Genomic DNA, 12,293 nt, shown 5'->3' with positions numbered 1-12,293 from the left:
AGCATGTGAACACTCTGTTGTTTTTTTGTACAAGTGTGGAGATGATAAAACTATATGTGTGACTTTTTGTATGTCTCATAACCATAAACAAAACATATCTATGGTCATAACTATGTGCAGTTTGTGTATTCCATAAGAAAAATGTATATTATGAGAGAGCAACTTGACAGACCCTGGCTGCTGGTGTGGAGGCCTGTTGCTGTCGTCACCGGAAATGTAATTCCCTGCTCAGTCTGGGTAGGGATGTGGCGTCAGACTGCCCGGGCGAACACAAACAAATTCATGACAATAATCATTAAATAGCGTCTCTCGTCCTTTGTTTTATCGTGAATCAATAGGGAATTTCTGTTTGTTGCTCCAATCTGAGTTGAAAAAGCGTCAATCAAAGGAGACATGCCGCGCACACGACAGGTAAGAAAACAGATACAGCGGGTTGCTAAACACGGTTAGCATTAGCAGAGTTAGCATCAGAGTGCTCCATTCTCCAAGCGGAGAGCTAGAAGGTTCCACGGTGTTTCGTGTAGTAAGTCGGTAATTTGCCAGCCTGAAACAAACTTTAGCTACTCATTCAACCAGACAACGTCAAAACAACAATTTTATTCGCTTTCACGTAGTTATGTTTAGCTTTTGTCAACGTTTTCAACCAATAGTGCTATGGTGTAGCCTCTGTGGGCGGTATAAACAGAAAAGCCATATGTAACATTTGGGGTTTGGTACTACCAAAATATAGACAAGCATCTAGATTAGATTAATGCCGATTTTATCTTTGGACTACATACGAAGTGAACTTGTACAGTCCTACTAACTGTAAGGCGTTAATATTGTGTTTTTGAAGAGTAAAACTTAAAATACAGTATTAGTGAGAGCAGTCCGTCACAGTAGGGCTAACTGCTAACTACCATAATAATGGGGACCCGCTGGGTCTGGTAAATCACTGAGACGCATTTCAGGGAAATTTGAATTAATGAAACAACTGTTTAGTTTTATGGAAATCGCCAATTAGCTGCAGCTTGAATCCCTAAACAAACAAACAAGCAGCTGATGGTTCCTGATCAGCTCCATGGCAACACAATGCGTGACAAATATCAAGTTTGTATGAGTGTGATGAAAGGATCTCAGCAGTTGGCTAACCAAATGAGAACATAAAGGTTTTCTATGTTGGTGTCATAAACCAAGCTCTTTAAATGCTTATTCTGATCGGTCTGAACTGTATTGTAGGTATGGGTTGTATTTCTTCAGTCCTGTCCCATCTGACATTGTTTAGATTAGAATACTACATGATAAACTATAATGCGGAAACAGTTATGATGTCATTGTGGTCACTTTTTTCCTTCCTCCCTCATGTGGACTTAATAATTTCCCTCTTTCTTTCTGTCCTACCTACATGTGTCCTACCTCCCTAGTGTACTTCCTTTTTTTGTTTTTGTGTCCTTTCTCCCTTCTGCCCTTCATCCCTTTCTTGTGTTTTTCTCTCCTCCATCCTTCCTGTTTTTGCAGCCTCTCTATCGTTGTAATGTCTGTCCTTATTTCTTTGTGAATTTGTTGTGTCTTTTAAAATGCATGTAAAGAATGGCCAGTCTGGAAAGTTTGGAACCCTGGCTTTCAAATGAATGAGGAGCTCCGTCATCAAACGGGAAAACGTTCATATTGATGACTCCTGCTGTTCAGATCATACAATATTTCATTCACAGTGTGGGTTTTTATGCTGTTAAGCTTAAGGCACTTCATTCTATAATCTGTCGTATCCCTCATATGTAGGTAAACCAAGCCAGTAGCATAAACACCAATCAAGCATTCAGAGCACAAATAGCAGTAGCATTAACAAATGTAGGAATAGAGCAGGAAATAAAGTACGCAACAGGGTTTCTTTGGAGGTTAATTTTCTCTATAATTGATATAAAAATAGTTTGCGTCATCTCGTTTTAGCCTCATTTGAGCTGCTTTCTCTTGGCAGAGGCCGTTGACTGGGAGTGTGTCTGATGGAACGGAAGACTCCGACTCCTCTGCTGAACGGGAGCAGACCAACAGCTCAGAGAGTGATGGAAACATGCCCAAGAGACAGCGCCTCACCAGAGCTTCTACCCGCCTCAGCCAGAGCTCTCAGGGTGGGCTATTATCTCTAGAAGACAGAAGTCTTAAACTGGACCATTATAACTGATGCTTGACTTAGTTTCCATCCCTCTCTCATCAGACACTCCGGATCTGAAGCGTGCTGCAGACCATGATGAATCGCCACCGCTCACACCCACAGGAAATGCCCCGTCCTCTGAGTCCGAGCTGGACATTTCCAGCCCCAACGCGTCTCATGACGAGAGCCAGTCCAAAGATCAGGCCAACAGGGACTCGGATAAGGACCTGTCCCATCGACCCAAGCGCCGGCGCTGCCATGAGACATACAACTTCAACATGAAGTGTCCGACGCCCGGCTGTAATTCCCTTGGTATGAGTTCAGCCTTGATGCACATTTTTCTACTTAGGGATCTTTTACAGCGCTCTGCTGTAAGGCAAAACCTTAAAATAACTAAATCTTTTCTAGCGGTTGCATAATCTCAGACTGGAATAAAGCCTTTTAATATTTGTGGCCAAAAAAAACAAAACAATTTCTATGCACAAACCTATTTTGCTTATAGGACAACACAGAGTTTTCTCTTACATTTTACCAGTTTGGAGCATTCAGAGACAGATCCATGACCGGTCTGGTTTGGATCATTTCCAGACCAGGAAGAATCCTGGACCCTCTGCTGTGCTGTTTTATTTTTAGCTACAACTAAAGAGAAGTGAACAAATAGTGTAATAATTGCAGTAGTTACAGTTACATCCATCACTAAAACTATTTATAGAAATTAAATAAAACAACAAAATCAACCTGGCAGAATCCATGTCATCTTAGGTTAAACACATAATTAACTATAGTGTAATATATTCCGTTCACATCCAGGAACTTACATTGCTTGCAGTTCACAAATACAGGTTTAATCTGTCCTTTAAAATTTAACAAATGCATTAAATTTTTCTTCTGTTTCTCAACATGTTATTATTCTCTTAAGATTCTGATGATCGACTTATTTCTCATATTAGACAGAAACCGTAGAACCGTTTGGTGTGTGTACTCTGCTGCTGATTCAGATGTTTTGTGTTCCGTTCGTTTCTGTACCATCACATCCTGGTGTGATTCTAATCATCGGCCTCTGTTTCTTTGAATAGGCCACCTCACCGGGAAACACGAGCGCCATTTTGCAATATCAGGGTGTCCTCTCTACCACAACCTCTCTGCTGACGAGTGCAAGGTGAGGTTAATGACCAACACGGTGTCTTGCGTGCAGCTTGATTAGAATTGATAGTTTAAATGAGTAAAGCAGCACATGGGATCCCAGTGAGCTTTAAATCTTCATCTTCTCTTGCCAGGTGAAAGCCGTCAGCCGTGAAAAACAGGAAGAGGAGATGAAGACGCAGGACGAAGGCAATTCACGGCACGCAACTCGCCACCAGGTAGTCTGGATTATTCAGCATCGCTTAGTGTTTGTCACAAGGCGGTTGCCATGCATGCAGAAAAAGGGATGTTTGTATTTGTTTCTGGTTTCTAGACGCCAACGCCCAAACAGAGCAGATACAAGGAGCAGGTCGCTGAGATGAGGAAGGGTAGAAACTCTGGGCTGCAGAAGGAACAGAAGGAGAAACACATGGTATGTTGGTCCGACCTCCTGTGTGTCTAAAGCTGGGATCACTGCTTTGTTATAAAGCGTTGTTGTGGAACCGCCGCCTCACTTTCCTGTTCCGTCGTCAGGAACATCGGCAGACGTACGGCAACACCAGAGAACCTCTGCTGGAGAACATCACCAGCGACTACGACCTGGAGCTGTTCAGGAAAGCTCAGGCCCGCGCATCTGAAGACCTGGTAATGCTGTCTGCTTAAAGGGCCGGTATCATGTCAAATCCACATTTTTCAGCTTTATATCATTTATAATGTTATTCCTTTATAAAAACATACCTGGAGTGTTGCTTTGATGCTTTCATGCATGTTTGAGAAAACCTTTAATCTTCCATGGCAACCATTCAGCTGTGTAAAACCCAGGCGTTTTATTTAGCCCCGCATTAACTCTGCCTTCCAGACGCAGCTCCTCCTCAGAGCTGCAGTTTCCAAGCTTCTGAGCTTTCGCTTCACAGATCAGCCCTTCCCCACTCAGTTCCTTCAGACTAACCAGCAGCAATTAGCAAACATCTGGTATAACTGTTTGTTTGCTGAGCTCTTTATAAGAGCTACTTCTCAGAGCAACGCTGCTAAAAACATTGTTAAAGGTTCAATAGAGGAGCCATGTTGTGATGACGTCCTGAAGGTGGTGTTTTTAGAACGAGCACAAACTTCTTAAAGAGACAGAGGTTCAATTTTAAGTCGTTAAATTATGAAGTCAAATTTGTCTTAAGTCATATTTGATATATTCAGCATTTTTATAATAAAGGTAACATAGTTAAAAGATTGTGGTATAAAATAATACTATGTGGTGAAAAATACACCACATACTTTAACTCACCACTACATTCAACCCCCAGCATTCACAGTACAGCCCCAGATTATCTAACACACACACACGGCCTTTAACAGATGTGTTTGTTCTGTTGTTTTTCATTCTGCAGGAGAAGCTGCGTATCCAGGGTCAGATCACCGAGGGCAGCAACATGATCAAAACCATCGTGTTTGGCCGCTACGAGTTAGACACCTGGTACCACTCGCCCTACCCTGAGGAGTACGCGCGCCTGGGCCGCCTCTACGTCTGCGAGTTCTGCCTGAAGTACATGAAGAGCCAGACCATTCTCAGGCGACACATGGTGAGATTTCCACCAACACAGAACAGAGCGTTTCTCACACAGGACGCCATAATATTCTTGAGTTTGCCTCTAAAGCTTAGCTGAATATGCTGAAGACTTTCTGTAGAGCTTTTTGTAATAATGCTCTGACTTCCTCTATCTTCTGTGTTATCAGGCCAAATGTGTGTGGAAGCATCCTCCAGGAGACGAGGTCTACAGAAAGGGCTCTATATCTGTGTTTGAAGTGGATGGCAAAAAAAACAAGGTGAATAACGTCAAATTTTAATTTAACATCTTTCTGTCTATCCTGCTGTCATCCATCCATTTGTCTGTCTATTTATTCATTCACTATAGCGTGTTTTTATAGAGACAGAGGTCCAATTTCAAAGTGTTAAATTACAAAGCCAAATTTATTTTACGTTATGTTATATATGCCTTTGAAAAGATGCTGAATAAGGTAATTCTAGTCAGGTCTGACTGAGAGGAGAGCCTCCCTGCTCTCACCGTTCTACACATGGCTGTTGTTTACATAGTGAGGAAACTTAGAGTGACTAAACCTTAAATAAACACTGCCATTGTTGTTATTTTAAAGTACAAAGACTAAGATGCTAAAGTATCAGCTTAGAGGAAGCAGGTTTTCCTCTAATCCTCTTCCGTCCTGCAACACACTAACAGCAGATTTGAAAAGTGTCTGTGGCGTCCATCATGTCTGCTGTGACAGCTGACCGAACACACAGCCTGTTAATGAAGCTCTGTTAGTTTGCTAGACTCCTGGTGTTCTCTATGAACGTCAGACTGGAAAAACAAGAGCTAATAATCTCCATAGAAAACAGGCTTACTTACAAAGTTTCACTAAAATCAGCTGGTGTTTGTTCTGTATATTGCTTTAGTCTTCCATCACTGCTCACAACTGTAAAAAGAATAAAATGAAAACATTCATCTGCCCCTGTCTTCCTGCCTCCCACCATTCCATTCTGGTAAAATTCAGCGTATGACATGAGGACTGTACAGTCATGGCCAAAAGTATTGAGAATGACACAAATATTATATTTTCACATGATCTGCTGCCCTCTGGTTTTTATGTGTGTATGTCAGATGTTGTCATCACATACAGAAATACAATTGCAATCATATTATGAGTAACAAAAGCTTTTAATGACAGTTAGAATGAGTTAATGCAGCAAGTCAATATTTGCAGTGTTGACCCCTCTTCTTCAGGACCTCTGCAATTCTCCCAGGCATGCTCTCAATCAATTTCTGGACCAAATCCTGACTGATAGCAGTCCATTCTTGCACAATCAATGCTTACATTTTGTCAGAATTCCTAGGTTTGTCCACCCGTCTCTTGATGATTGACCACAAGTTTTCAATGGGATTAAGATCAGGGGAGTTTCCAGGCCATGGACCCAAAATCTCTATGTTTTGTTCCCTGAGCCAGTTAGATATCACCTTTGCTTTGTGGCAAGGTGCTCCATCATGCTGGAAAAGCCATTGTTCATCACCAAACTGCTCTTGGACGGTTGGGAGAAGTTGCTCTCGGAGGACATTCTGGTACCATTCTTTATTCATGGCTGTGTTTTTAGGTAAGACTGTGAGAGAGCCGACTCCCTTGGCTGAGAAGCAACCCCACACATGAATGGTTTCAGGATGCTTTACAGTTGGCATGAGACAAGACTGGTGGTAGCGCTCACCTCGTCTTCTCCGAACAAGCTGTTTTCCAGATGTCCCAAACAATCGGAAAGGGGATTCATCAGAGAAAATGACTTTACCCCAGTCCTCAGCAGTCCACTCCCTGTACCTTTTGCAGAATATCAGTCTGTCCCTGATGTTTTTCCTGGAGAGAAGTGGCTTCTTTGCTGCCCTCCTTGAGACCAGGCCTTGCTCCAAGAGTCTCCGCCTCACAGTGTGTGCAGATGCACTCACACCTGCCTGCTGCCATTCCTGAGCAAGCTCTGCACTGCTGGTAGCCCGATCCCACAGCTGAAACACTTTTAAGAGACGGTCCTGGCGCTTGCTGGTCTTTCTTGGGCGCCCTGGAGCCTTTTTGGCAACAATGGAACCTCTCTCCTTGAAGTTCTTGATGATGCGATAGATTGTTGACTGAGGTGCAATCTTTCTAGCTGTGATTCTCTTTCCTGTTAGGCCATTTTTGTGCAGTGCAATGATGACTGCACGTGTTTCTTTCGAGGTAACCATGGTTCACAGAAGAGAAACAATGATGCCAAGCACCAGCCTCTTTTTAAAGTGTCCAGTGGTGTCATTCTTACTTAATCATGACAGATTGATCTCCAGCCCTGTCCTCATCACCACCCACACCTGTGTTAATGGAGCAATCACTGAAACGATGTTAGCTGGTCCTTTTAAGGCAGGGCTGCAATGAAGTTGAAATGTGTTTTGGGGGATAAAGTTCATTTTCTAGGCAAATATTGACTTTGCAATTAATTGCTGTTACGCTGATCACTCTTTATAACATTCTGGAGTATATGCAAATTGCTGTTATAAAAACTGAAGCCGTAGACTTTGTAAATATTAACATTTGAATCATTCTCAAAACATTTGGCCATGACTGTATAGGAACCCTGAGGGAATTAACAGTCAGTTGGTTCTGTTTTGCCCAGATTTACTGCCAGAACCTGTGTTTACTGGCCAAGCTCTTCTTGGACCACAAAACTCTTTACTACGACGTGGAACCTTTCCTCTTCTACGTGATGACAGAGGCCGACAACACGGGCTGCCACCTCGTGGGCTACTTCTCTAAGGTAAAACAAAACCACTTCCTGTAGTATTCTTTAAATATAAGATGTATGGTCACATAAACTGAATGCTGGGCTGTGGCTTTGATGACTTTTTTTAATTCCCAGGAGAAGAATTCCTTCCTGAACTACAACGTTTCCTGTATCCTCACCATGCCGCAGTACATGAGGCAGGGATTTGGCAAGATGCTCATCGATTTCAGTACGTAGACGCACCTGAGCTTTTCTTTTAGGTCTTTATTATTCATGAACCAATTGCTCCAATAGGAGACAGTCGGAATAACCTGTGAAGCGGTTTTGTTTTGCTTGTTGCTGTGTCGCTGACTGGTCCTCTGTGGTGTCCAGGTTACCTGCTGTCCAAAGTGGAGGAGAAGGTGGGCTCACCGGAGAGGCCTCTGTCCGACCTGGGCCTCATCAGCTACCGTAGCTACTGGAAGGAAGTGCTACTCAGATACATGCACAACTTTCAGGGCAAGGAGATCTCCATCAAAGGTGACGTGTTGGGCAGTTTTGGATTCTTTCTCCATAAAGTCCTAACAGTTTATACAGGCACATCTGAATGAATTAGAATAGCATTAAAAACTGAGTTCATTCCAGTCATTCAGGTCCAGACATGAAATGCAGATTGATTCCACACAGAGATCTTATACCAAAAAACGATTCTTAACTCAGAACTGTTACAGCATGCTGAGACGTATATGACGTAATGTATTCTAATTTGCAACTATTAATGCAAATTCTCTCATTGTTCACACGTTGTGCGTAGACTTTCAGTTTTCAGCAGTAATTACTGGGATAAACGATAATATTGTTGCTTTGAGACCATTTTCAACTAATATGGTGATAATAATGCAAGTTCGCTCTCTCAAAGATCAATGATCTTTCATTTCTAACAAACATTTAACAGTGGAACTGGAAGACATTTTAAATAACCAAAATATGACCCAACAACCAAAAAGGATAAATAAAGCTGAGATGAATGCCACACACAACTGAAACCATAAATAAAATAGATGATGTAAACAAAATTGCCCTTGTGTTATTAATATTAATCATCAGAATGGGAAATTATTGAGCTCATTTTTCTTTGTCCTGTGATGAATCCATTTATTTATTATTATGACAGGATTTCACAAATCTGCCCAATCACCTTAGCGGTTTCTATATTTCCTTTTTTCCCTGGTTGAATTTTAACCAATCCTCTTAGCCCCCCTTCTAATTTAACTTCCTGTTTCACAGTGTCATTTTAACAACATCATTTTGGGCCTCTGAGCAGGTAAAACACTCTGAGGTTCTGCCATCTTTGGGTCAGGAGTGTGTGAAGTGAAGGAAGTATAGTTTATCACAATAATGTCTGGGATCATTTATTGTAAATAAATTTAACATGACAGGCCTGACCAAGCGAAACTAATTCTTAAGTGCAAAATGTTTCCAGTTTTTGGTCTACTTACTGTTCTGAGTTTGTTGTTCTTTCAGCAGCATTATTTTAAGTCTGTGTACTCCAGTTGGTGATCAATTAATAAATTAGTTGGCAATTATTTAATTAGTATATTATTTTTATCCGATTAATTGGTTCAGCCCTAATCTAATCTTTTTTTTTTTTTCGTAAACAGCTGAGCTTTGGGGGGTTTTTCAGCTGCAAGCCATAATCATCATGATATAGAAATAGAAATAAAAGCTTAAAATGGTATTTGTGTATGAATGGAGGTACAAGGTTTCCCCCAGAAAAGTTGCTAAGCCGGATGGGTGGGGCGCTAGAGCAGACTTTCATCCAGCCCGTCTGGTTTTTGAGTTAGAACATGTTTTAATGTTGAAATTTGAAAATATCACTTGATAATTGTGTTATTAAATGCCTGAACATCAAGTATAAAGTCATAAAAAATCCAAACATTTTAAAAAGACCTAAATAAATAAGCACTGCTTAGCCTGGTGGGGCACAAGTAAAGTCTGGTGGCCCGCCAGGCTTATAATACACTGAGGGAAACCCTGGATGTATACAAGAAGTCTCTAAATTAAATCATTGATGTAAGCTTGTATTGTGTGTTCAGAGATCAGTCAGGAAACGGCAGTGAATCCGGTGGATATTGTGAGCACCCTGCAGTCCCTCCAGATGCTCAAGTATTGGAAGGGGAAGCACTTAGTACTGAAACGACAGGTGAGATCAACTCGTTTCCACCGAGTGACACCAATCTCCCTTTCAGTTACGATCAGATTCTGTTTCATAAATGTGATTCCACCTGTTTGAGCGCCTCCTCCGTTTCCTCCCAGGACCTGATCGACGAGTGGAAAGCGAAGGAGATCAAACGAGGTAACAGCAACAAAACCATCGACCCGAGCTCGCTAAAATGGACGCCTCCCAAAGGGACATAAAGCACAACACCCTCAGGCTACTGAACCTTCACTACCAGCCTCCAAAACCACAAGTAGCCTAAGACCTTTGACTCGTCGGTGAAGATCAGTGTTACTTTTCTTTTACTCGTGTATCCAGATCATTTCTCTGCATCTTTTTATGTCCGTTTCTAGTCACAGAATCATGAGCTGAAGCATTTACAGCTAGAGGAAGACTTTTTGTGTTTTTAAAGGGCCTTCGTCTCACTTTGTTGTGAATGTTAGATGAGTTGACCTGGCCTGGTGGAGAGACATGAATGTTCCACTCTGCTCACAGATGAATTGAATACATAAAGACATTCGGCAGCATTTCCAGATTTTTTTTTTTTTATTATTATTACTATTTCTTTCAAATAATGTGCATCATGAAGATGATAGTTATTCCTGTTTGGCATGATTGGAGAAGCAAAAAAAAAAGCAGGGTGAAATTTTTTTACTAAAAAATATTTTTTATAGTCTTTGGTTGGTGTAAACGTTGTATAGATGTTTTTCTTTTTCCCCCATGCGTCTGATTAGTACAAGAAGTGTATCCATTCCTTTAGGGAACCTGCAAAATAAATGGGGGAAAAAAAAAATCAGATTTTTAATTTGCTTAGAGAGGAAAAAAAAAAGATATTGAAAGTAAGCCAAGCTCAGGTTTTTTGTACTACTCCTGTCATACCCTGCTGGGACGGTTCTTCTGGATGCTGGATCTCTCTGGTTGCTGCAGAAGGACTCACTCCGCTCACAGACTCTGAAACAAACAGAACACAACTGAACGGGACCACATGCGCTTGGTGAGCCGCATCGCTTCTACGTGTTCGTCCGCTTTTTAAAACCGTCTCCACCAATAAAGCTGCCTTGATATTTTCACCTTTCGCTTCACTTGTGTTTTTAACAGTTGCTCACCTTCACTGGAAACACTTCGCCCCATCAGATCCACGAATGCAACCCTCTTGTTTGCTACAAATAGAAAAAGAAAACTATTTTTTTTAAACTATTTTTTTTAAAGAAGTCATTTAAAAATTATTTTGAAAATAATAGTCACTTAACATTACACAACCCCCCCCCAATTTTTTTTTAATTTAAATTGAGGGGAAAAGATCATAAAAAAAAGTCATATAAAAAAGGAGAGCTCAAATTACTCACGCCTCTTCACTTGAAACGGTTTCTTTGTCACTGTGAAGAAATCAAACCAGATCATCTGAATGATGCTGCAGGATGTGATTTGTTGAAGTGTTCAGATGCTACCTGCTCTTTTCCCCATCAGGCCGTAGAAGCGAAGGGCTTTGGATCTTTTCATCAGGCTGTCTACAGGGCTGCTCTCCACAGGCTCATACTGCCAGGAAAATCAGGCATTGGCTTAAACTTAATGACGCAAGAATCTTAAATATAACTGAAATAAACCTGTTGTCCTGACCTGCCAATGTCTGGACAGCCTTCTCTCGTCTTCGGCGCCACTTGTCGATCCTTTGGAAGTTTGCACCAGCACGCAAAAAGTCACGACGACAAGCTGGATCTTCCAGCTCTCCATGTTTTGGTCGGGGAGGAAATGATTCTGCTCAGGTTCTCAGTGATGTTTTAAATAAAACGCAGCGATGTCTGATGAACCAGTCTTCTGCTCCAGGCTGTATTTATGTCCTTAAACGCCCCTCGCTCTGCAACCCCTCCCCTTTAATCATAATTATCCACGCATCACGTTTTAGACGGGTAACGTTTCATAAATGTCACATTGATTCAGTTGTATAAGGTCTGGATTTTCTTCATTCAGTCCTTACAGTTAGTAAAGGTGAAAAACTTTAACATGTTATATTATAGGTTATTTTATTCTGCTTTAGACATTGTCATTTAAAGCTTTATAAACAGCAGGAAAAAAATAATCTCCAAACTCAAATATTTGCGTTTAAAGCTCATTTCCAGTTTTATTAGACATCTGGAACTGCCTGACTTTAAATATCCAGTGGTTCCTTGTGTTCATTGTTCCTTTAATCTCATGGAGACAGGCAGACGCCCGGCTTTGCTGTTTATACAATTTATCTTTACAGATTTTATTGTTCTATCGACTGACATGGTCAACTGATGTCATCTGATCTGAAGTGTTTTTCTGCTGTCGTGATCGAACACAAGTCAGTTTATTTGAATGGCACATTTCAGCAACGAGGCAGCTCAAAGTTTTTTATTACACCATGTGATTTAAATTTTTTTTATCTGACTTTGTTTTACCAGGATCAAAACCCATTAAGGTTAAAGCTTACTTTTTCAAGGTAGTCCTGGTCAAGAGGCAACAACAAATCCAACATAAAAAACATGACAATTAAAGCTGCAGTGTGTAACTTTTAATGAAGAAAATTTCTTGAGACGGATGATCTG

The 12,293-nt window shown here is 41.2% G+C and overlaps 1 protein-coding gene across 1 annotated transcript; it reads left to right on the top strand.

Moving 5' to 3' along the window:
* Positions 1 to 215: 215 nt before the first annotated feature.
* kat7b (K(lysine) acetyltransferase 7b) lies at positions 216 to 10,796 on the top strand. The gene is made up of 14 exons (XM_028028443.1): positions 216 to 411; positions 1,955 to 2,105; positions 2,192 to 2,440; positions 3,205 to 3,287; positions 3,406 to 3,489; positions 3,585 to 3,683; positions 3,785 to 3,895; positions 4,633 to 4,824; positions 4,979 to 5,068; positions 7,422 to 7,562; positions 7,665 to 7,758; positions 7,902 to 8,048; positions 9,605 to 9,711; positions 9,825 to 10,796. The coding sequence occupies exons 1-14, from the start codon at positions 394 to 396 to the stop codon at positions 9,924 to 9,926; spliced, it is 1,668 nt and encodes a 555-aa protein (XP_027884244.1). The 5' UTR covers positions 216 to 393; the 3' UTR covers positions 9,927 to 10,796.
* Positions 10,797 to 12,293: the final 1,497 nt, after the last annotated feature.

The sequence above is a fragment of the Xiphophorus couchianus genome, chromosome 9 (assembly GCF_001444195.1).
Source record: "Xiphophorus couchianus chromosome 9, X_couchianus-1.0, whole genome shotgun sequence".
Classification (NCBI taxonomy): domain Eukaryota; kingdom Metazoa; phylum Chordata; class Actinopteri; order Cyprinodontiformes; family Poeciliidae; genus Xiphophorus; species Xiphophorus couchianus.
The sequence above is the reverse complement of the archived record's forward strand: the minus strand, read 5'-3'. Positions and strand labels throughout refer to the sequence as shown.